Here is a 27,821-nt window from a genome sequence, read left to right on the forward strand (position 1 = left end):
ATAACATTAGCATGTAGCTTTAAGTCATAATAGATTGGAAAATTTAGAATTATATTTATTCCAAAAATACTAGTGTTTCTTATACAAACTCAAGGATTTATGAATTCTCACAATAAGACAGGGGCTGCTTTGTGGACGGTTCACGCCACTTACTGTTTCTATTGCGTGCGTCATCCACTTCTATTATCCGCAAATCTGTTGCTTACAATGAAAATAAGTCACGAAATGTACATTTACAGTTAAAATAATTACTGCAACAACATTTCACATAACAATCGTAAGTAAAAATCAGTTTGTACAAGAATACAGTTGGATATTGACGTGTATAAAGCCAAATATTACAACGTTTCAAAACAGGTGAAGAACTTTATCCTATAAAATAAAACGGGCTATGTTTATTTAACTAGAAAATAGACTTATTTTTCTTACGTTATCTTAGCGATTTTGTGATAAATTGTACATATATATTAGTGCTGTTTAAGACTCCTATAATCGTTTTATTAGATAGGTGTTAAGTATAATATATGTCATACAATCTTTAGGCAAATTTACTATTAAAAGTCGTGTTTAAATAAAACCTTCCGCAATGTGGTTTAGCTTACATAGGTCAATTTTTTTTTTGTTTAATGTAATTTAGAATGGCAAACAAGTTAATGGCTGGTTAATTGCTGGAAAATTGATGTATTTTTTTAACATTTTTGTTATCTCGCTTTTTTTTTTGTATATGTATGTTGTAATTTGTGTGCTGTAAGTAAATTATCTATCTAACAGAGTATTTTGTATCGCCCATGATACCCCTCATGCGTTGCCATTCCAGAGGACTAACGTATTATGCTTCTATGGCCTGTAATTTCACTGTCAAATCCCACCCTTCAAACCGAAACACAGCCATGCAAACACATCTGCTTCACGGTTGAAACACGAATGGGACAGAGGTAATCAAGCAAACGACTTTTATACAAAGTTTCCCTCTGGTTAGAATCATCCGTATCTTTATACAAGTGAAACTGAGTATTTTCCAATGAAACAGGGATAGCAAAATAAAAATTAAAAAAAATAATTAGCCTCTCATCACACAAATGGCGCGTCTAGCTGCGAAGGTTGTGCAAAAGATTTAAAATTGTTTATTACTGTTAATCCCGTCTTTTTTTTGGAAAAACTCAACCTGAGTTTTACTTTTTTTTTACACAACTTAGAATGGCAAACAAGCTGACGGCCCACCTGATGGAAAGTGGTAACCGTCGCCTATACACATGAGCAGTACCATGGACATAACAGAGTATACTGTTTCGCCCATGATACCCTCCATGAGTTGCCATTCCTGAGGACTCAGGTGTTATTCCTCTGTACCCTGTAAATTCACGCCATATCCCACCCTTCAAACCGAAACACAGCCATGCAAACACAACTGCTTCACGGTTGAAACACGAATGGAACAGATTTTTCAAGCAATCGACTTTTGTACAAAGTCTCCCTCTGGTACTTATCAGTAATACTCAACCTTACCAGGAGTACTCCAAGGAGTACCTTATCAGGTACTCCTTATAATCAAGATTGTGTTACCCAAAAAACCGACTTCATCACTACATAGTATAAAACAAAGTCGCTGTCGCTGTCTATCCGTCCCTATGTATGCTTAAATCTTTTAAATTGGAGTAACTTCTCCCGTTTCCCCAACATTTCCCTTCACTGCTCTACTCCTATTGATCGTAGCGTGATGGAAAGTATACTATAACCTGCCCAGGAGTATGAAGAATTATTGTATCAAGTTTCGTTAAAATCCATCGTGTAGTTTTTGTTTCTATAACGAACATACAGACAGACAGACAAAAATTTTACTGATTGAATTTTTGGCATCAGTATCGATCACTAATCACCCCCTGATAGTTATTTTGGAAATATATTTCATGTACAGAATTGACCTCTCTACAGATTTATTATAAGTATAGATTACTCATTTAATGATCTTCTTTTGATTTCACCTCGGAAAGAAGCTGTGTTAAAATGAGCTCTCATTTACGTCAATTGCGCCTTAGATAAACCGACAAGTTATATTGGGAGGCTGAACAATTTTTTATACTGTTTCTGTGACGCTATACAATGATACACGACGTATCTGATACGTTTTTTCTGTACAAGCAATTCTATACTTAATTATCAATTTAATAAAATACAATAAATATTATGTGTGTATGTGAATATAGATATAATGAGTAGGAATATATATTTACATTATTACATGTAATACGTTTCCATATTTAGAAATAATATGATCTTCATCGTGCCTCCGATCAAACTGTTTATTACTCCCTCTCCATCCAAAGGTTGCCTGCAAGAGATCGCTTTTAGCGATAAGGTCGCCCATTGTTTTCTCACTGTGATTATTTCTTGTAATTGTTTATATTTATAATAAGTTTACTATTGTAATCTTTTAAAGGAAACAATAAAGAGTATCTATCTATTTATACTAAAATGAGCTTTCTCTGTACAAGACTTAATGATCAATTATAATAATAATGTAATACAATGAAATGATGTAAACGTGTAGATATTGCATGATGACGTATCACACATGTGTATATACTTGTATATTCCATTTACAGTAAATACATTATCAAAAGAGATAACAGCGTATAGTATAGTTCCCGTTTAATTATTTTAAAGTGAGAATTACTGAGTACAACACGCGTCACACAACAAGAGAACCAAATATGGACAATAGCAACGATAATGTTAAAGTATACACTGTGAATAACAGATTTAACGTGACAAAACACGAGAGCAATGCTGATGAACCGGAAAAAACGGTGGACGAGGGCGACAAGCTGGCTAAAGCGATAGGAAGCTTCGGATTATGGCAAATATTGATATTCTTGTTGGCAACTGTACCGTCCAAGATATCGGGAATTTGGGCACAACTCAGCATCATATATCTGGCGCCGAAGACGACTTTCGTTTGCGTCGAACGAGGGAACACCACGGAGGGTATATTGAACTCGACGTGTTACGATGACTGTGTCAAATATGAGTATTTCTCGATTTTCGAGAGTAGCATAATCTCGGAATGGGGTTTAATTTGCGAGAGGGCCTGGCTCGCGAATTTCACACAAACTATGTACATGTTTGGTGTCCTCGTTGGCAGTGTTATGTTTGGATTTATCGCTGACCGGTAAGCTTGTTTTTTATTCACATGTTTTTTTCTAAATCGTAGTATTTGTATTATAATCTAGTCTAGAGATTATTCAGTAATTTTTTTTTATACAACTTAGAATGGCAAACAAGCTGACGGCCCACCTGATGGAAAGTGGTAACCGTCGCCTATAGACATGAGCAGTACCATGGACATAACAGAGTATACTGTTTCGCCCATGATACCCCCTATGCGTTGCCATTCCTGAGGACTCAGGTGTTATTCCACTGTACCCAGTAAATTCACGCCATATCCCACCCTTCAAACCGAAACACAGCCATGCAAACATAACTGCTTCACGGTTGAAACACTAATGGGGCAGAGGTACCCAAGCAATCGACTTCTGTACAAAGTCTCCCTCTGATAACTGTGTTATGTTCTTCTTACAGTTGAAAATCTTAAGATACTAACTCGACAGCTAGACCGTCTGTGTTAGAGTGGGAGGCTCATTTTTTTTTTTATTTTTGCCTTTAGAACAAGTCAAACAATATGTCCAATAACAAAATCAAGGTTTGCTGGTAGAGAACTCTTACAGAGTTAAGCTCGCCTGTTTTACATCATCATTTAATGTAAATTATAATAATTTGTGTACAATTTGTGTACAAAGTATAAATACAATAAAATGTACTATCGTTTTCAACATGAAACGGTGTTAGTGCAGTGGTAGTAACACCATACACCATAGAGAACATAAAATAATAATGAAATTAAAACAATACATGAATTATTTTCAGTAATTCAGTATATTTAAAACGTAAACAAAGATTTTTTAATTTTATTTCTCTAATTGTGTCTTTTGGGTTTTATACTAGTGTTTCACGTAAGAAATAATTGTGACAAAATATTAAAACTGGGTCTAAAGGTTACAATAGGTCATGAAAAGTTAAAAAAATTAATCAAAAGGACTTAAATTGTTCTTTTTAGGCCAAGTATTGTGTCTCTATTAGACAATGTGTAAAAAGTAAATATAATTTTGATTTCATGTTGTTATATTAGTCGTTAACTGTCTACACATAGGTGTCCCCCATTATGGGGGCCCCATAAGAGGGGGTTTTGCCAGTAGTTGCTAGTAATTGTATTTGATTTTATGTATGTTAAAATAAAGTATAAGTAAACGTGAAGTAAAAACCGAGTCACAGGCGAAGCTGGTAGTGTAAAATATTATTTGCACAATTCAAAACGTTTTATTTTGTCTTCCTACTTATTAAAACATCTATTGTTATGTTGATGCATGAAATTGTTAATGGCGACGTGTTTTTCAGAAATGAAGCTGTTGTCATTTTTAAATGCTGCTTCATGTCTAATTTTGATTCGTTTTGTCTCGACTAGAACTAAGAATATATTATTATTCTGCTAACATATCAAAGCATGTTATTGTATAAATTTATTTTTAACTGACTTTGTGATGGTCCCCCCCTTGCCTATGTGTCACCCCTTATATAAAATAACTACCTTCTAAACTAACCTACACATGGAAAACCTACAAAGCCTAAGAAAAGCCTACGAAGGCTTAACCTAATGAAATCTATGAAAATCTAATGAAAACCTACCCTAAAGAATGGCCTAACACTCTCAATATAACCCCATACCTATATTGTCTTATACACCCCAAACAACCTATGAATCATATAAACCCTTACAATAAATACATAATATTGAACAGATCTTATAATAGAACACTTGATCATTTGGCCAAATAAATAAATGTGTGATCGTCTAGTAATGTAGGACCCGTTGTGTGTGTAATAACCAAAAGGTTCTTTAATTGGTATATGATAGGAGTTAAAAAATGAAGATGATTGATAAGTCTTTAAGGATTAAGAATAATTAATGAATTATACTCATAATTCATGTAACTAGGAAGTTATGTTAATTTAATAGTAAATTACAGAATAACTGTAATAATAAAAAAAATGGGGGAGCGGTCGGGCCCCTCACACGCCCGGACCAGTGGAAGACTTTCCAACTATCTATAACTCTTCCTCCTAAAAGGTAGGGAAGGGTATTACTATTTATTAATGCACTCTGATGGTAATAAGGGCATGAGTATTCTCAGTTCCAAACCAAACATAAGTACATTTACTTCAACATTACAGTGGCTCCACCAGCCCCACGATGCTTCCAGTATAAATTGGTGTTTGCCAGAGGCAAAAGGATCGGAACTGAAATCCCAGGATCACTCCGACACGAGAGCTTACTCATGGGCGATGACCCTTTCAGTCCTATATGGCGACATAGAGATCACCCACTAACAGTACGAAACTGTTTCCCAGCGTCACCCTGTTACGAGCTTACTCAATGGGGGTTTCCCTTCGGCTCCACAAGAGATCAGACCAAGAAGCGAGATCACCCAGACACCAGAACTTACTTTGTTGGGACATAACCCTTCGGCCCTATAATGTGACATTAGAGATCACCTGTGAAGACAGTCCGATAGAGATGAAGATTTGTGTGATAGGGGATACCTTCCACACCCTGGAATTGGCCAAGCCATATAATGTTGATAATTGCTATATCATAACATAGCATTGTCAATTTAATATTATTTACTTAATACCAAGAATACTCAAGGTTCAAGTTAAATCTGTTGATTAGGCCGGAGCCTAAGAACGAGTAGTCCAACCCATAGGTCGAGAGCTACTAAAAGTAATGAGTGCTATTGAATGAACTATAAGTCCAGTCAATTATATATAATATTATTGTTGATTAACCACATTGTGAATTAACCAATTATTTATTCAGAGAGATATATCTAAAGGAACTATAAGTCCTTTAAAAGACACTGATTAATCACAAGTTAACAACGTCTCGTGAAATAACCAGTTGGGTTTTCTATAAGTTTGAGGACACTAAGTCCAACAAGCTATTATTGTGTTGATAGTAATAGAGATCTTTTGTAATATTTGTAGAGGTTTGATTAATCACATTGTGAAATAATCAGATTAAATAATTATGTAGCTTTATAGAGAGGACTATAAGTCCTAATTGGTTATTGTCATAAGTACTGATAAATTACACATTAAAGTGCCAGGTCAATTATTATATATAGGTATATAGGAAGGACAATAAGTCCTATTTGTGTATGTTGTAGTAGTAGAGGCAATATATTGCATAATTATAATGTGAAAGATATAGATTAAATATATATTTGTATAGAAAGGACAGTAAGTCCCATACAATTATTGTAGCTGTACTATAGTTATACTATATCTACTTCCTTTTAGTGTCTTAGTAAACCTATTTACTAAGAGGATTTCTCAGATAAACAAGTGTTTTAGTGTTTAAATCATCATGATTAAATCCCTAAGAAATTAGGTCTTTAAATAATTATCATATCATTTAAGTGAAATTTCTCATATAAATAATTCCAATATTTCCCCTACAGTTATTATAAAATAACAGAAAATTATATAAATTTTCTATAGACTTAGATATAGAATCATAACGTGTATAATCTCCTTTTGTTTGACATCTGTCATATTAATGACGTATTGAATGACGTATTGATGTATTGAATTGAATTTTGATTATTCCAGACAAATTATCTTTTTGAAGACTAGGCAGCATGGTCTCCGACCTTAGCCTGTTCCAAACGGAACAAACGTACTAAAAAAAAAATGAATTTTGATTATCTATCACAACTGTCAACGTAACAAATACTAGCAAGTTTGTTTATTTGTATTTGTTTAATATAATTAAATATAAAATCATCATATATCAACCGTAATATACAACTAAATTATCAGTGACATAAATAATCATGGTTTACACCAGAAATAATTAATAGTATCCAGTAATGCTGCAGTTTTATATTCATATCAGTAGCCAAGCTTACTTTCCAATTCAAGAATGAACAGAAGATTAGAAGTTTAACATTCCCATTGCAATTGTACTTGCAATAATATATACATACAGTACTAATTATCAAGAACATTCCTCAAATACAAGTGTGATGAACATTTCCCAATATGCTATCTATTTGATTCCTAACCTCTAATGTAAATTTATTAAAGAAGTGAATAATCAGTGTTAGTGTTTGCTTTATTAATATTTAAAGTAATTGTCCTAACTTGATATTAATAGGTTCATATCTCCTTGGGTACGGCCCAACATATACAACTAACTCGATAATGAAATTTATAAAATACTAATATTACATTTTACTACTTGCATATCTCCATTCTATTCCCATAAATATTCAAAATATGTATATTAAATATAAATCCAATAAAGATTCACTAATTTTAACCCTGTCTGAACTTGTCTAGTCAATATAGCATGAACAAACAACACACATACAAACCTTATCGACATGACAACTTTCTTCCTAAATATGAGTAAAATAATATAATAAATAATAAATAACTCACACTTGTCATTTAGTACTAATTTTATACTGTACCTCATACCTAGTTAAGAGTAACTATAGTCAGAGAATCCTTTAGTACATTTATTACCATTAGGAAATAATCCACACCTATAATATCAATATAATTAAATATTATTAAAAGCAGTAATATACAAAGAGTTGTTATTGTCAGCTTGCTCACTACAATAAAATCAATATTAAAGTTTATAATAAATCAAGACAAAATATCTATTTAAACAATACAGGCTTGTTTACCATAAACACCCCACAGTCACATAAATTTATCTAATAACACAATTAATAATGTATTAAAAGTATTACATTCACATAATATCACTTGCAACAGTTAAGCTGTCTCTTTGTACATCTGGTATAAAACAAATCCCCACATGTAGTCATGGATAATCAAATATAGACTAAGAATCATTAATCTGGTCGACCGAGTAATGGTATAAAAACACTTCACCATGAAGCGTTAAGTATGAACAGATATTCTAAACCAACACTGTAGTAGTGTAATAAATACAAATATTTCATCATCATCATCGTCTCAACCATCACCAACCCACGACTGAACACAGGCAATTTCCACCGACTGACACAAGGAACGGCCCCACAATACACATAAAACAGTCACTCCAAACAATGGAGGTAGCCCACACCGCTCTTGCATCCACAGGGTCGCCACTCAACAACCCCTCTCCCTCATCAATGGCTGTTTCCCCAGCAATGAGACCAGACCATAGTCACTTTAGTCTATTATCCTCAATAAATAAATACTTTATAATAACTAGATATGAAACTAGTTCAATAGTTGATTCAATAAGAATTTTCCAAACTAGACAATTAGAACATTGAATCAAATTAATGAAGTTCTATCAAACGACCATATAATTGGATTTTGTATATGAGTAGAATAACGTAAGTACGTAAATTATATTGATGTAAACTTTGTTCAAATGTGATTGCATTTAACGATATACGCATTACCTAAAGGTATATGGACTCGACTAAATACGTATTTTAATAGTTGTTGGGAAAAATATTAAGTATAGACTTTGCCTGCGATCACAGTCAAAAATCTAACTACGTAGTAATAAATGGAACAAGCTCACCGGATTCTCCAGTCTTCTATTGATTAATTTCACACACTTAATCGATAGTGATACACTAAGATCTCAAACCCCTTCATCGATCCAGTCCCTCCTAGATGTATATCCCAGTTATTTTTTTATTTTATTGCGCAATCCCTAAAACACGACTCCCGCGCCATTTGCCGTCCTTTCTTTTTCTTTTCTTTCTTTTTCTTTCATTGCGCAATTCCTAAAAAGCGACTCCCGCGCGCCCGCCGATCTGCCGTCTCTCTTTTTTTCTTTATTTCTTTCTATTCTTTCTCTAATAACGTCATAGATTATGTCACCGAAGGGTAGATATTTCAATAATCAGATTTAGCCTATTATTCGAACTGTACTTTTCTTCAAATTCAATTTAATTATATGTTAACGTATTTTGGTATTTTCTATTAATTTTATTATCGAATTTATAAAACTTTAAAGGCTCTCATAAACCTTATTAAACTGTGTTGTATGCATCCTTTTTACACTTGATGATAAAAGGTAAACTATAATTTGGTTATATATAAAATATAATATATTTTTGTTTAATTTATTTAATTTTCTTGTGACATCTACTACACTTTGGAAACACATCAAAAGGAGTTTCCCTTCTGTGTCAATATTTCATATATGGTAACGTCTTCTCTGTACACTATTGTGAACCTTGACTTTAAAGTTTGTTTATATTAAATAGCTCAGCTTTCGCAGCGGTCACCCATAGGAACCCCTGTTTCTTTTCTATGTACTTATGGTATTAAACCTATTGTACTATAGGCGAACCGTCACATCCGGCCCCCTAATTATCAAGGAGTTTACCGGATTGATAATTACAACAAGATAAGTTTATTGTTACAATTTTTTTTTTCCACCCCTAAAAATGTACTTCACATATGTGTATATAATTTAACTTTACAGAGCTTAAGATCATCATTTAAATTTTTCATTGATTCATCGATACTAGCATAACACTCTGACATTCTTAAGACTCAAAACAATAAAAGTATCAAAAGGATCTTTAAAACCGAAGTTATGTGTTGTTGAATATTATGTGTATGAATAGCCTTAAAATTTCTACTCAATATATTAATAATTAAGCATAATATTTATTTATGAATAGATTTGTAAATAATTATTTATAATTAATTTGCATACGCTGTAATGATAGAGTGAATCCATTAAATTTTATAATTAAAATTTTTATACTCGTTTATTTATATGTAATAAATTCAATGCATGTAATTACAATGTCATAAACAGCATAAATGAATACAATCCTAAATGTGTGTAAAGGAATCTATAAAACCTAAATGTATGAAAAGCCTAAGTATGTGAGGAGTCTAAATGTATAAAACCTAAATATGTGAAGAGCTTCAAGTAAAAAACCTAATAAGTACGTTATTTGTATCAGTAAATTTAGATAAAGTATCTATTTAAAAGATACGAGTTAAAACATCTAAATGGAAGTTCATAATTAAAAGCTTAAATGTATGAGTATAACATATCAACAAGCGAAAGAGCCTAAGTAAAAAACCTAAAGCGAAATGAAGTGAAATAATTTAAGCATTAAAATGTAATAAATGCAAAAAGGAATCCTAAAATAATTGTCTAAGTGTAAATAAATGATTAGATAAAATCCCAAGTTAATTAAATATTAAAATGAAGATGTTCAAATAAATTTGTTAAAATAAATTTAAATAATACGAATAAAACTTTATGAAGCGTCTAAGTAACCACAAATACATATTTCATCTAAGAAATAACATAGTGTTCATTGAATAAAAAATAATAGTCCCTAACAAAATTCAAATAAATTTAATTTTTATTTATTAATTTTAATCATAGAAGTAAAGCTTATATAAATATTAATTTATCACCACCGGCCCCCCTGTCTGACAAATTTTGCACGGCCCCCCAATTTTAAGACTCCTATAAATATGTTGCATAAAATAATACAAACGGCCCCCATAGTTAAAACTCTTATTATAAGAAATTCCTTTAATATACTTAAATTACCAATGACTATTTCTTAATACTCTCAGAAATAACATGATCAATAAGTTTTATAATAAAATATTATGTAACCCCATTAAATAGGTAGATAGACACCCCCTATCGCCCCCTCCAAAAGATCACAACAGCAAACCCAACATAAATACAACCAACTATATTAGATACATCAATTAATTTATTTTGTACAATAAATTATCATTTAAAAAGATACAAATGTCTTGTGTTATGTGCAATTACAAAGAGCAAAATAAACTAAGTGTGCGCAACATCTAAGTATGTAAAATGCTTAGGCATGTAAAGAGTGTATATGTATAAATAACACAAAATCTCCCTCTGATATAAGTATAAAGTTTTTTTTTTTTTTTTTTTTTTTTTATAATAAGTGTCTAAGTCAAAATAAGCGAATAATCAAATAAAATCTGAAATATAATTGTAAAGTGGAATAAAGAAATTATGTATAGAACCATAAATAAATATTATAATAGCATCCTAATAAATTGTTGGGATTAAATTTAACAACATGAAAACACCTAATTAAATTTTCAAATTTAGGTAATCAAATAAAGTAACTAAAGGCCCTAACTAACCTTAATGATATTTTATGAAACGTCTAACTTTCAATTTGAAACCCCCTATAAAACATTATATAAGCTATTTAAACATCTTAGGATGATCAAAATCAAATCATAATTATTTAATATTTTTTTTTTTTTATATATACTCGTATAATCAATGTCACTGCATCATAAAAGTTTATGAAATAAAAGTCAATTGGATATTTCCTCAGAAATAAATAATGTCATTAATTCATCTTAAATCATTTCTTTCACAATAAAAGAATTTAATAAATTTTATGTATAAGTCATTATAGCATAATTATTGTTTATAAAATTTATATAATGTTAAATTAATAGTTCAGTAAGTATTGAGAATTAATGAAGCAAAAGAATAATAAATGTGTCCTATAGCATAAAATTAGATCAATGTGAACTGAATATAACCTAGTAAGCTATCCTCACTACTATTGTTATGTACCTATTAGTGTAATACTTAATATTATTTACTCAATTGATATAGAGTAAAATAAAATATAAACCAAATCATGTAAATTTGTTATATAATTGACTCCAATAGGTAACCACTGCATGAATTTGATAAATTAAATCCTAAGAACATGAGATAACAGTAAAATAGGCTATTTACCTATAGACATAGAGCTCATGAAATTAGGTCCAAATCCTAGATCTATATTAAATATAAATGAATGGATTTCCCTATACCTAACCTAATAAGATAATTAAATAATTCAGAGTAAAAGAATTATTAATATATGATTATTTACCATAAGGTAAGCCCCATAAATCTTTAATTTTATAATAATTATGACAGTATATTTATTTAGTCATAATCATCAAAGTTGATTTTGATTTTGACTATTAGCAGATATTACTGTTTAACTTTATAACTCCTTCATATTTCAATAACCAATCCCTAAGTCACAAGCTCCAATTGTGACCAAGTGTTTTTATTGATCTGATATGTAAATAGCCATGAACCAATTATATCCTGGTCACGGCACCAATTGTGATGGTCCCCCCCTTGCCTATGTGTCACCCCTTATATAAAATAACTACCTTCTAAACTAACCTACACATGGAAAACCTACAAAGCCTAAGAAAAGCCTACGAAGGCTTAACCTAATGAAATCTATGAAAATCTAATGAAAACCTACCCTAAAGAATGGCCTAACACTCTCAATATAACCCCATACCTATATTGTCTTATACACCCCAAACAACCTATGAATCATATAAACCCTTACAATAAATACATAATATTGAACAGATCTTATAATAGAACACTTGATCATTTGGCCAAATAAATAAATGTGTGATCGTCTAGTAATGTAGGACCCGTTGTGTGTGTAATAACCAAAAGGTTCTTTAATTGGTATATGATAGGAGTTAAAAAATGAAGATGATTGATAAGTCTTTAAGGATTAAGAATAATTAATGAATTATACTCATAATTCATGTAACTAGGAAGTTATGTTAATTTAATAGTAAATTACAGAATAACTGTAATAATAAAAAAAATGGGGGAGCGGTCGGGCCCCTCACACGCCCGGACCAGTGGAAGACTTTCCAACTATCTATAACTCTTCCTCCTAAAAGGTAGGGAAGGGTATTACTATTTATTAATGCACTCTGATGGTAATAAGGGCATGAGTATTCTCAGTTCCAAACCAAACATAAGTACATTTACTTCAACATTACAGTGGCTCCACCAGCCCCACGATGCTTCCAGTATAAATTGGTGTTTGCCAGAGGCAAAAGGATCGGAACTGAAATCCCAGGATCACTCCGACACGAGAGCTTACTCATGGGCGATGACCCTTTCAGTCCTATATGGCGACATAGAGATCACCCACTAACAGTACGAAACTGTTTCCCAGCGTCACCCTGTTACGAGCTTACTCAATGGGGGTTTCCCTTCGGCTCCACAAGAGATCAGACCAAGAAGCGAGATCACCCAGACACCAGAACTTACTTTGTTGGGACATAACCCTTCGGCCCTATAATGTGACATTAGAGATCACCTGTGAAGACAGTCCGATAGAGATGAAGATTTGTGTGATAGGGGATACCTTCCACACCCTGGAATTGGCCAAGCCATATAATGTTGATAATTGCTATATCATAACATAGCATTGTCAATTTAATATTATTTACTTAATACCAAGAATACTCAAGGTTCAAGTTAAATCTGTTGATTAGGCCGGAGCCTAAGAACGAGTAGTCCAACCCATAGGTCGAGAGCTACTAAAAGTAATGAGTGCTATTGAATGAACTATAAGTCCAGTCAATTATATATAATATTATTGTTGATTAACCACATTGTGAATTAACCAATTATTTATTCAGAGAGATATATCTAAAGGAACTATAAGTCCTTTAAAAGACACTGATTAATCACAAGTTAACAACGTCTCGTGAAATAACCAGTTGGGTTTTCTATAAGTTTGAGGACACTAAGTCCAACAAGCTATTATTGTGTTGATAGTAATAGAGATCTTTTGTAATATTTGTAGAGGTTTGATTAATCACATTGTGAAATAATCAGATTAAATAATTATGTAGCTTTATAGAGAGGACTATAAGTCCTAATTGGTTATTGTCATAAGTACTGATAAATTACACATTAAAGTGCCAGGTCAATTATTATATATAGGTATATAGGAAGGACAATAAGTCCTATTTGTGTATGTTGTAGTAGTAGAGGCAATATATTGCATAATTATAATGTGAAAGATATAGATTAAATATATATTTGTATAGAAAGGACAGTAAGTCCCATACAATTATTGTAGCTGTACTATAGTTATACTATATCTACTTCCTTTTAGTGTCTTAGTAAACCTATTTACTAAGAGGATTTCTCAGATAAACAAGTGTTTTAGTGTTTAAATCATCATGATTAAATCCCTAAGAAATTAGGTCTTTAAATAATTATCATATCATTTAAGTGAAATTTCTCATATAAATAATTCCAATATTTCCCCTACAGTTATTATAAAATAACAGAAAATTATATAAATTTTCTATAGACTTAGATATAGAATCATAACGTGTATAATCTCCTTTTGTTTGACATCTGTCATATTAATGACGTATTGAATGACGTATTGATGTATTGAATTGAATTTTGATTATTCCAGACAAATTATCTTTTTGAAGACTAGGCAGCATGGTCTCCGACCTTAGCCTGTTCCAAACGGAACAAACGTACTAAAAAAAAAATGAATTTTGATTATCTATCACAACTGTCAACGTAACAAATACTAGCAAGTTTGTTTATTTGTATTTGTTTAATATAATTAAATATAAAATCATCATATATCAACCGTAATATACAACTAAATTATCAGTGACATAAATAATCATGGTTTACACCAGAAATAATTAATAGTATCCAGTAATGCTGCAGTTTTATATTCATATCAGTAGCCAAGCTTACTTTCCAATTCAAGAATGAACAGAAGATTAGAAGTTTAACATTCCCATTGCAATTGTACTTGCAATAATATATACATACAGTACTAATTATCAAGAACATTCCTCAAATACAAGTGTGATGAACATTTCCCAATATGCTATCTATTTGATTCCTAACCTCTAATGTAAATTTATTAAAGAAGTGAATAATCAGTGTTAGTGTTTGCTTTATTAATATTTAAAGTAATTGTCCTAACTTGATATTAATAGGTTCATATCTCCTTGGGTACGGCCCAACATATACAACTAACTCGATAATGAAATTTATAAAATACTAATATTACATTTTACTACTTGCATATCTCCATTCTATTCCCATAAATATTCAAAATATGTATATTAAATATAAATCCAATAAAGATTCACTAATTTTAACCCTGTCTGAACTTGTCTAGTCAATATAGCATGAACAAACAACACACATACAAACCTTATCGACATGACAACTTTCTTCCTAAATATGAGTAAAATAATATAATAAATAATAAATAACTCACACTTGTCATTTAGTACTAATTTTATACTGTACCTCATACCTAGTTAAGAGTAACTATAGTCAGAGAATCCTTTAGTACATTTATTACCATTAGGAAATAATCCACACCTATAATATCAATATAATTAAATATTATTAAAAGCAGTAATATACAAAGAGTTGTTATTGTCAGCTTGCTCACTACAATAAAATCAATATTAAAGTTTATAATAAATCAAGACAAAATATCTATTTAAACAATACAGGCTTGTTTACCATAAACACCCCACAGTCACATAAATTTATCTAATAACACAATTAATAATGTATTAAAAGTATTACATTCACATAATATCACTTGCAACAGTTAAGCTGTCTCTTTGTACATCTGGTATAAAACAAATCCCCACATGTAGTCATGGATAATCAAATATAGACTAAGAATCATTAATCTGGTCGACCGAGTAATGGTATAAAAACACTTCACCATGAAGCGTTAAGTATGAACAGATATTCTAAACCAACACTGTAGTAGTGTAATAAATACAAATATTTCATCATCATCATCGTCTCAACCATCACCAACCCACGACTGAACACAGGCAATTTCCACCGACTGACACAAGGAACGGCCCCACAATACACATAAAACAGTCACTCCAAACAATGGAGGTAGCCCACACCGCTCTTGCATCCACAGGGTCGCCACTCAACAACCCCTCTCCCTCATCAATGGCTGTTTCCCCAGCAATGAGACCAGACCATAGTCACTTTAGTCTATTATCCTCAATAAATAAATACTTTATAATAACTAGATATGAAACTAGTTCAATAGTTGATTCAATAAGAATTTTCCAAACTAGACAATTAGAACATTGAATCAAATTAATGAAGTTCTATCAAACGACCATATAATTGGATTTTGTATATGAGTAGAATAACGTAAGTACGTAAATTATATTGATGTAAACTTTGTTCAAATGTGATTGCATTTAACGATATACGCATTACCTAAAGGTATATGGACTCGACTAAATACGTATTTTAATAGTTGTTGGGAAAAATATTAAGTATAGACTTTGCCTGCGATCACAGTCAAAAATCTAACTACGTAGTAATAAATGGAACAAGCTCACCGGATTCTCCAGTCTTCTATTGATTAATTTCACACACTTAATCGATAGTGATACACTAAGATCTCAAACCCCTTCATCGATCCAGTCCCTCCTAGATGTATATCCCAGTTATTTTTTTATTTTATTGCGCAATCCCTAAAACACGACTCCCGCGCCATTTGCCGTCCTTTCTTTTTCTTTTCTTTCTTTTTCTTTCATTGCGCAATTCCTAAAAAGCGACTCCCGCGCGCCCGCCGATCTGCCGTCTCTCTTTTTTTTTTTATTTCTTTCTATTCTTTCTCTAATAACGTCATAGATTATGTCACCGAAGGGTAGATATTTCAATAATCAGATTTAGCCTATTATTCGAACTGTACTTTTCTTCAAATTCAATTTAATTATATGTTAACGTATTTTGGTATTTTCTATTAATTTTATTATCGAATTTATAAAACTTTAAAGGCTCTCATAAACCTTATTAAACTGTGTTGTATGCATCCTTTTTACACTTGATGATAAAAGGTAAACTATAATTTGGTTATATATAAAATATAATATATTTTTGTTTAATTTATTTAATTTTCTTGTGACATCTACTACACTTTGGAAACACATCAAAAGGAGTTTCCCTTCTGTGTCAATATTTCATATATGGTAACGTCTTCTCTGTACACTATTGTGAACCTTGACTTTAAAGTTTGTTTATATTAAATAGCTCAGCTTTCGCAGCGGTCACCCATAGGAACCCCTGTTTCTTTTCTATGTACTTATGGTATTAAACCTATTGTACTATAGGCGAACCGTCACAACTTGAAATAGAAGGAGGCCCCCAGTTTGGTTGTATTTCCTTATGTTTGTTACCTCATAACTCCGTCAGTTGTAAATCGATTTGGAAAATTCTTTTTTTTTATCTGAAAGGATGTACTTACAGATTGATCTCATAGAAATTTTATTAAAATCGGTTCAGTAGTTTAGTTTTTAAATCAAAATAACTGGATTTACTAAAATTTAAGTAGGTTTTTTCTTGTTACTAATTAATAGTAATTTAACCATATATATATATATGGTTAAATTACTATATATATATATACATAATCGAATTATCTAAAGTTTATTTACTAGTTAACCCAAAATACATTCTTTTGCCCCTTATTGCTACCTACCGAGACAATTTTTTCTTATCTGGATACATAGTTACTGGACTACATATACACATAGGTACTACACTAGTTTTCAAATTGCAACAAACATAGCTTTATAAATTTTTTTATTAAATTCAGGTATCAGAGATTAGCATGACTGTACATTACGACACGCGATTTTTATATATTTTTTTATTTTTATTTTTTTATACCACTAAGGTGGTAAACAAGCATACGGTACCCACCTGACGGTAAGTGGTTACCGTAGTCACTTTACGAATTAAAGCAAACAAACAGTTATGTCGCTGTATAATAATCATAAAATTCCATACCAGTATTACACTAATAAAGTTTACACAGATGTTTAATAATAACGAGTTATGAAAGAAAATAGGAGTATACAAAAAGAAAAAAAACAGACACAAGTTAATTATACCAGAAGGAGACTTTGTGCAAAAGTTGTTTGCTTGGGCACATCTGTCCCATTCGTGTTTCTACCGTGAAGCAGTTGTGTTTGCATGGCTGTGTTTCGGTTTGAAGGGTGGGATATGGCGTGAATTTACTGGGTACAGAGGAATAACACCTGAGTCCTCAGGAATGGCCGTCAGTTTGTTTGCCATTCTAAATTGCATAAAAAAAGTGCATTCGTAGGATTGCTATCTCTAAAATTTGGCAACAAGGACAAGACGCGAGAAAACCCCGGATTTTAGAGCCCAGAACATGGTTATATCAACAGGTTTTTTAAACATAGTCAGTATATAAAAAACAGTTGAAAATGTCACAAATAACATTTTTATTTATTTCCAGACCTTAAAATTAAATTTAGTCATCTTTTATCATCATTTTAAATGTACCTAATAAAAAAAATTTTATTACAGTTTACTACAAATTATTTTAATAAACAATTAGAATTTTTTGTCATGAAAACAAAACCTTATTAAAATATTAAACGTATGCGTGTCGCGAGCGGTACAAGACTTTAAATTTTCAAACCCGGAATAGCCCCGTCAAGATGCTTCCCGGAAGCCCTTTAAACTAGGACAAATCCGGGAAAACCCGGACGGACATACCTCTGGTATGGCAGGCGTTCATAGGCTACGGTAACCGCTTACCATCAGGTGGGCCGTATGCTTGTTTGCCACCTCAGTGGTATAAAAAAAAAAGAAACGGACAACCCTATGCATTTGATAGGAGGGAAAAGTACTGTTAGCAATGGAGTTTGACAGCCCCATTGCTAGCAATATGCCTTATTAGGTCGACCTCGACGTGGTTCTCCCCGGAAACCATCACTTCACGTGCTTCATCCTCACCTATCATTCTTCACTGGTGCCCCGCCGGTGTATACCGATAGTGCGGGCGGGGTTACCATTCCATTATCACCCACATGCATTTGATACATATCGAGAAAACAAACATTTTGATATTGCCAAACGAACCGGAATATAGCAGTAAGAAATCTAACGCCACGACCTTTAGCACCGGGATAAGTAACAGGTCATTCCTCTTACGACGGAAAATTTCAAACAATAGATAGTAGTCGCACTGCTGAAATACGAGTACATTGTTTATTGAACAATTATAATAATATGTTTTGTGATAATAATAATTGGCCGACATGTTATCAACTCATTAAGAAGTACAAGTCTCCGGTTTACCAGTGCAAATGGGTTCCAAGAGATACTGTATCAATATATAAACAAACTAACTCTCCAATATATAAACAAACTAACTCTCCAATATATAAACAAAACTATACTCTGTTATGTCCATGGTACTGCTCATGTCTATAGGCGACGGTTACCACTTTTCATCAAATGGCCCGTCAGCTTGTTTCCCATTCTAAGTTGTATAAAAAAAAATACTTCCTATTTTATAAAATCCTTGTCAATAAGAAGGCTTCTTATCACTCGAATAATAAAATTCTGTGTGCACGCATCACCACTAAGCCATGTCATTAAAATCTGTCTTGTAAGTTCATTAAATGGCTTAATGTATTTTTTTTAATGTATAAAAATAGAATGGTAACCCCGCCTGCACTATTGGTTTACGCTGGCAGGGCTGGAAGGATGACAGGTGACGATGAAGCAGGTCAGTTGGCCCATCATGACAAATTTAACAATTATTAACCACGATGGTCTCCAGGGGAAACCGTGTGGAGGTCCACCTGATAGAGTATATTGCTGTTTTATATGAACGTTACGTTTTATTCAAAGAAAAATGGATCAAGGAACGGCAAAATATGATGATTTCCGATATTAACACGACGCGTTCAGGTGCCGAGTTAGTATTGATAGCTCTATATTGTTTGTCGTAATCCGTAGTACAGTAAAATATCGATTATCCGAAAATCCATTATCCGAATATTCGATTATCCGGACAAGACACGACTAATCCAATCCCATACAGTTGGTACAACTGAAGCGCATCAGAGACTTGGCCGCAATAAAAAGATGTGATTCTAGACGTCAAAGATTAATAACCAATTATTTCCAAATAAAATTTTAAATTATATAGGTATTAAATAATCCATTATCTTTATAGTTTATATTTTTTTTTATACTGCTTTGTCTAAATAACGTATGTAGGAACCCTTTACATAATAAAAAAATATTAAGTTTCAATTATTGTTTAATTTTACTTTGAAATCGATTATCCGGAATAATCGAAAATCCGGATAATCAATTAGTTTTATTTGATTCGGATAATCAAAATTAACTGTACTTGTATTATAAACTAGATATTCCCCGCCGCATTGTCCGCGTAAATCATATAAACCATATGTTAAGTCACTAGGTTATAACCTAGTTGTGTACCATATTTTATACAATCCATCCGGACTTTTTTTTTTACTTTTAATTAGCAAACAAATATCTAAACATTCAAACATACAACATTTACACAAACTTTAACGATTATAATATTGGTAGGAATTTGTGTTAACAATGTAAATAGGAGGGTAATTGCAGTTGTTTATTTAATATTCACATGATTACTCTTATCATACAAATTGCATACAAGTACATTACAAAGCACGTGTTACGTCGTAGGAACTATATTTGCCTGGCAACATTTCCATTCACTTATCTTTTATTCCAGTAGTGAACGTGGAATGATAACACTGTTTGCGCTAATGATTTACGCTGGCGGAGTACCAGTGAAGAATGATAGGTGATGATAAAGATGGAGGAAATATGTGAGATGAAAATCCACTCTTACCTCCCAGTGGGAAAACGTTAGTAGAGTTAAGTGAAATTGGTCGATTAATTGGCCCATTACGATGATGACACTGGGAACAAACCACGATGGTTCCTACAGGAGAAGGTTAAGACGACCTTATAGCAAAGATTTTATTACAATTATTTCTGTATTTTAAAGAATATTTCTCTATGAACTACTAGCTTTTATCCGCTTCTCCGTACACGTGATTTTAGAAGTAGGAACATCAATGAAATATACTACTTTTAGATGGCGTATCAATAGGAAACATAACATTAGATAGATTTTAAATTAGACTTTTAGGAAGACAACTGTAAAAACCGCCTCCAATTTGGTGCAGTTTTTGCATGATTCCGGAAAATACAGACGAATTTCTAAAAATTTTTTTAAGGACCACTATTAGTCTTATTAAGACACTCATATTATTATTTTTTCTTAAACATTATACACGTACAGACATGATCTAGTTACAATTTTATTATATAAGTAAATTTTTATAAGAATACTATATATTACATTACAGATATGGTCGACGTCCAGGCATAACAACTGCCGCGTTACTCCAGCTTTGCTGCAGCGCTGCTGTACCTTTCTGCCCCAACTATTGGACCTTCACTGCGATCAGATTTATCTTGGGCACCGCTACAGCAGGCCTTCTGGTTATCTCATTTGTCCTTGTGGTAGAAATAGTCGGGCCCAGTAAGAGGGAATTGGTGGCTTCTGTGTACCACATACCGTTATCGATTGGAGAAATGTTAATGCCAGTATTCGCTTACTATTTAAGACGATGGAACACATACAGCATTGGATTAGCTATACCCAATTGTATTTTCCTGACGTATATATTCTTGATGCCAGAGTCACCGAAATGGCTAATATCCGTGGGCAGGTACGATGAAGCGAGCGAAACCATGATCAAAGCAGCTGCAAGGTGAGTTCTTGTAGTAAATATCATAGGTATATGAATAGAAGCATCTACTTTCTCATATCTCATGTCGCGATAATGAGGATTTAAAGATGAATGAAGGAAATATGTATATCTTAGGCCAGTTTCATACTTTTTAATAATTGCTATGTAATATTTGGCCGTGTAGTCCCGGCATAGAATAGGCCACCCCTTCTTTTCCTGTGGGTGTCGTAAGAGGTGACCAAGCGAGGTCGAGAGATTGGAAACAGCGTCCCTCTTAAAACATCTCTAAAGCCTGACTGTGATTAGCAATCCGCCTGCCAAGCGTAACAACTACTGGCATAACCCTTCAAGGGAAGGCTTATGTTTAGCAGACAATTAAATCTGAAATACCTTTGGTCGGAGGAAAGAAGACAATCATATAGATAGACGCAATGAGAGGATGTAAGTCTCTGATATAGATAAAAATGCAGACAAAGATAATGCCCGAATAGAACTACTTTAGTATACTGTGAAGGAACATACATAGGTTTACGCGAAAGACTAAATAAATATCTGCTAAGCATTATAATGAAATACGATTATAAGTTTTTTGTATCTCATAAAATCCATGGCCTTCATATGTAATATAATGGTATTAATTTCTTATGAATCACATACTGAGATGTAATTTACAGCACGTAGTAAGACAAACTAACTTGACAGATGACATAAAAGAATGAAAATTGAAATTAACTTAGATTCTTTCCCAATAAATTTTGATGATTGTTTATAAATACTTCTCTTTATCCAAAGGTCGACTGGAAGATGTCACTTTTAGCGATAAGGTCGCCCATTCTCAATGTAATCTTTTAATTGCTTGTATTTATAATGAGTTTACTATTGTAATCTTTTGCAGGAAACGAAAAAGAGTATGTTTTTCGTTTTGTTTATTGGTATTTTGGTGGAATTTGGAATTCATCTCGATAATTGAGAATGTTTAATTAATATTAGAGTTATTAATAAAAATCATGAACCCCTGTAGTAACTAAGAGAAGCTTTTGTCCAATAACAGGATATAATAGAAAATGAATCAAATATTTTTCCTTTTAGAAATAAACTACCAACAGAGGGCATGAGAGACGTAGTTGACAGTATAGACTACGAATGTAACGTAGACCGAGCGAGGAGGGAGGAGGAGAAAGCATCATACTGGGATTTGATCAGTGTGGCGTCTTTGAGGATGAAGAACATTTACTCTTGTGTCTCCTGGTTCATCCTGGGAGTGAGCTTCTATGGCGGTAATCAGTACGTGGGCCAGACCAGTTCTGATCCATTTCTGAGTGTCGGCCTGGCGGCTGGGTTTCAAGTAAGAATATTCATACATTCATATGTGTTATGATGTTTGATAGAATAAAACTCTATAAGTCATGTGCATGGATGCCTATTTTTCTCTGGAAACATTATAGGTGAATTTTTAATATGTTTATTGTAATATTTCAACTGTAATCTGGCTAGGATTGACTTACGTATATTTTAATCGAGAATATTCGACTAGTTTCGGGCCCATCCGGGGACTTCATCTTAAAATACACGTAAGTCAATCCGGTTAGAATTACAGCTCAAATATTATAATATAATTATAGATTTAGCGATGATGAAGTAATACAATATGTAATAAATATAAGTACATTTGAACCGACTTCAAATAATTTTAAGATGTGTTTCATAAAAATATCCGACTTCAATTGTAACCAAAGCAGTTACTTTAATAAATAAACTATAGAATCAATATAATAAAATTTCTATGGAACCAATCTGTAAGTATATCCTTCTTCGTTCTTCGTTCGTAAAAAAACTATAAACCGAATTGAGAATCTCCTTCTTGAAGTCGGTTCAAAAGGTTACTTATAACACAGTTATATCAGCTGTTAACTGTCCACTGTTATATATATATATATATATATATATATATATATATATATATATATATATATATATATATATATATATATATATATATATATATATATATATATATATATAAATATTGACTATTATACTTAATACTTATAATTATTTTCCTTAATGTTTTATTCTGTTAAATTTTTTAATTATACAATACCTACTTGTACAATAATTAGTCCATTACCCTAAGGTTGTCTTGTAAAGATTGCTCTCAGCAATAAGACCGCCTTACTGTACTTATACAATTGTATCGTTATATTTATTGTCTTATTTTTTTCCCTATATTGTACAATGCAAATAAAGTATACCCATTCATTCATTCATATAGGCCTTTTCCATAAGGGGAGTTTTGTCAGTAGTTGCCACGCTTGGCAGGCGGTTGATAACCGTTTTAGGCTATGTTGATATTTTAAAAGGAACGCTGTTGCCCATTGACCATTGAGTTCCAATAGGTGCCTCTTACACACCTACAGGAAGAGAAAGAATGGCCCATTCTATGCCGGGACCACACGGCAAGTACAAGTGTAATAGATTTAATACTATGTGATCAATGCGATTTGCGAAGCAAAAAACTTCTGGATGTGAAACATAATTTGTATGTAAACACGCAATATTTAGGATGGGGCGTATTCTAACAAACATCTCATTGTTTATCAATGCGTTCATGATTGACACGGGCCCTTTCAACTTTGCTTGTTTACAAATTACATTTTCTTTGTTGTTCCAGATACCAGGAATAATAATAAGTGGTTACAGCTACAAGAGATTCGGTAGACGCAGCACGTCTATTGTTTTCTTCTGCGTGTGCGCTCTCAGCAACGCTGTGCTGGCGCTGCCCGAGAGCTGGCATTACGTAAAGCTGGTCTGCGGTGCTATAGCCGTAGCCTGCGCCGCTGGCGCTTTTAGTACCATGTAAGTACAAAAATACATATAATTGTATGTATTTATTATTATATTATTGAAAGACGGGCTTTTTCAGGCAGAAGAACCTGTGACACTGCAACCTTTCCATGATCTTTTGTCTTTTTTTCCGTCCCTTCTAATTCCTATCAGTAACAGGAATTTTAAGATTTTTTAAATTGTTGTATTTTTTTTTGCAAGAATATCAAATTATTATTTTGTCCCCAGGTACATATTCACATCGGAATTATTCCCGACTGTGGCGCGCAACATGGCTATGGGTGCATCGTCCACTTGTTCCAGACTCGGCTCTATGATCGCTCCGTTCATCGCTGGTTACCGGGGCGCCGTCTGGCTCCCCCCCACTGTCTTCAGCCTTGCACCGCTGCTGGCCGTTGTAGCATGCATATGCCTCCCAGAAACAAAGGGGAGGAAAATGGCCGACCATATAGATCAATGCTAGCGTTTATTCTTGTCTGTGCTAGTTTTAATATTTTTTTTTTACCCAACTGACAAAGAAACGTGGGTAATGTTGTTCGAGCCTATGTATGTATGGTTCACATGTAGTTTACATGGTTTAATGTATTTTATTTAATAATTGCGACACGATTTGTTATGAGTATGGAAGTACTATAGGCTACATGACGATATTATAGTTTATGAATGTTCCATACAAATGTATTCGTTAGGAAAAAACTCATCAAAATTTGTGGATTGGCGTGTATGTTTCCTAATTCGTAATACACCTAAGCCTTCGAATTGAAAAGATTTTATTTTGAAAATTTGGTGGTTATGCGTTATAAAAGAAAAAAGCGGAAAATGTAACAGAAATTAAATGTTCAGTACACATTGCGTAGAGGCTCTGTACCTCCACATTCCAATATAAAAACCTTCCTCTTTATAATTTTACTTTGATATCTGGCACAAAATTAATTTAGAATTCATATTTTCAACGTTGAGAGTACGTGGCAAGATCGCTAAATAACTGTCAAACATGTTCGATTTCCCAATTGTATTGCTTTCGTTTACACGCGTACTTCATACAATTTATTGATAAACGTCTCAACCTAAGAGCAAGGAATTACATAGAAGGAATGATAAAATAAAAACTGTAAATAATATAATTGCCTCCTTTCTTCTTATGCAAATATAATTAGTAAAAAGAGAACGAAAAATACACCATCAGTTGCTATTTTGTTTGCTAAAATGTTTGATAAGTCAATAATTTGTTAATGACAAATTTTACATTACTAGATTATATATTCGACACAGTTTATGTAGAAAGTATGCAAGCAGATTGTATCTAAATTTGGTAGGGTTATACGGCCGTATAACATTTTCTATACACTAGCCTGCTATGAATTGACAATTTTATCACTCCTTCTATGGAATTCCTTGTTCTTAAATCTTAAAAATCACTATGAATGGTAATTTCTTATTTTACAGCTTTTGCAGTATTTTACACACTTTTACACCGTTTTTTCATGCTCGTTTTTACATTTACGTCACGTGTGATGATGTAACGTGACACGTAAAGGAGAACCGAAAACATTTTTGCGCCAATAAAATACTTTTATATTCGCATTATTTCTTCTTCTATTTTAACACAATCTTTTATATTGTCTTTTTCCATTTTTTTTTAAACAAAACTTAACAGCATCTCGCAGTCATGTTGAATGAATCTAAAAATTTTTGTCGCTTTTTGACCCATATTTTTCGTTGTGAAAAATGTTCAGTTTCTTTAATAAAAGACTTCCTTTAAAAAAAAAAGTTAATTACCCGTATTCCCATTTCAGCGTGTAGTGCTCGAGGCATTTACAAGTGCTGCTGGCACAATGGGTGCTTCACTTGCTTTATACGGTACCGAGTTATAAATTTTGTTTTGATTCATGTGGTTGTGTTTTATTATTTGTGGTGCAATGGTGGACACATTGTCTTGTATAAAGGAGGTTTCGGGTTCGATTCCCGGTCTAATTTAGGAAATGAACTTTCTGAATTTGTACGAGTGTGGGTATTCTGAGTTGTGGCCTCAGTTTTTGTTGTCCGATTCCCCATAACACAAAGTATCCTGGCTTGAGGAGCAGGTGATTGGTGAAGTTGTTTGGTACTGATTGATGAGCAAGAGGTCATAGCCTCTTGCTTTTTATAAGGTTTGGAGTCATACATTTTATTTTGAACCATATGGTTGTGTTTTGTGATATAGTAATTTACGCCAATCTTTTTACAAATTTTCAAAAACTTGACAGGATTGTGTCATATGATTACACCGGTCTATTTTGTCTATGCTTTTAATGCCAAATTACAGGGCAGCTCAATTTAATGTGTAAAATTGTCAGGTTTTAAACCATTATAATCAATCTCCAGTTGGACGATTGGATTCGAATGTTCCCAAAAAAATCCTTAAAAAGGTTTGAAATTCTAGAACTATATTGACTACTGATCTTCTACAGGACAGGTGACTGGTTAAAAACCAGTGAATTTTTTTGTAATCTCCATTATATATATAGAGAGAGATGTTTCTCATAACACAGGGTATCAAGATACGAACTGTTCGTATTTTCTATACTTTTTTAAAATGGCGTCACTGTATTGCATTATTTTATATGACTATAAATCTAGCAATTCTGTCTTTCAATAAATTGGAAAGAAATTTTGGGTTTTTTTTTTTATTATGATTGTATTTAAACATAAAAAAATAGTTACGTTTACTTAATGGTCCTTCGAGCCGGATTTATAGTGATATTTTATAAAATAACGCAACACAGTTATTAATATAATAAGAAAAAATATATTAAGATATTATCTAAGTATTTAACGCACGGTTGTCTAGTTTAAAGGCCAATAGTGCAATTGTGTGAAGTAGCGAGGAAGGGTGAACACGTCCTTCTCATAGGAAGGATCCTGCCTTAGCAATGTATTTGCGTCTTATTTCTTAGCACTGGTCTCTTCCCATAGGAGTAGGGTATTAGTCCTTAATAAAAGATAATTGTCCTTATTCAATTATAGTTAATAAAAAATAGCATAATTAATAAAAAAAATAAAATAACGAAAGAGCACCATATATGTATGTTACTGTGAGTTCTGAAGAATGATAATTATACGCAATCAACTTGTTCATGCCCAAAAACAAGATGAATCCCAAAAACAATGTATAATAAGACGAATAAAATAATTATTTTACAAATGTATTTTCTTTTTAATATAGGAAATGGATGGAAAAACTCATTTTAACATTTACGTTATTAGTAAGAATTGTGATCATTTTTATGGCTCCAGGTAGTAAACCGCTACCTCACTTCCATAATTACTAATAGTGATTTGCAGCCATGACAACAAACACACACATACACACATAATACACATTCACAAACGTTCATAAA

At 32.5% G+C, this 27,821-nt stretch overlaps 2 protein-coding genes across 8 annotated transcripts in view; one reads left to right on the forward strand and one right to left on the reverse strand.

Annotated features, from left to right (window-relative positions):
• Nucleotides 1–27,821, reverse strand: part of LOC113519293 (synapse-associated protein of 47 kDa) — a 107,026-nt gene that overhangs the window by 14,085 nt on the left and 65,120 nt on the right. The window lies entirely within an intron of this gene.
• LOC113512377 (organic cation transporter protein-like) lies at nt 277–27,625 on the forward strand. Of its 2 annotated transcripts, none has more exons than XM_052894949.1 (6): nt 277–357; nt 2,604–3,169; nt 21,211–21,618; nt 22,687–22,942; nt 24,269–24,453; nt 24,670–27,625. In XM_052894949.1, exons 2-6 carry the CDS (start codon nt 2,712–2,714, stop codon nt 24,902–24,904), a joined length of 1,542 nt encoding a protein of 513 aa, XP_052750909.1. In that variant the 5' UTR covers nt 277–357; nt 2,604–2,711; the 3' UTR covers nt 24,905–27,625. The 2 variants fall into 2 exon arrangements, with proteins under 2 accessions (XP_052750909.1, XP_052750910.1); XM_052894950.1 differs by having other exon boundaries at nt 300–357; nt 2,665–3,169.

Source organism: Galleria mellonella, unplaced genomic scaffold, assembly GCF_026898425.1.
Source record: "Galleria mellonella isolate WM207_F2 unplaced genomic scaffold, CSIRO_AGI_GalMel_v1 utg257, whole genome shotgun sequence".
NCBI lineage: Eukaryota > Metazoa > Arthropoda > Insecta > Lepidoptera > Pyralidae > Galleria > Galleria mellonella.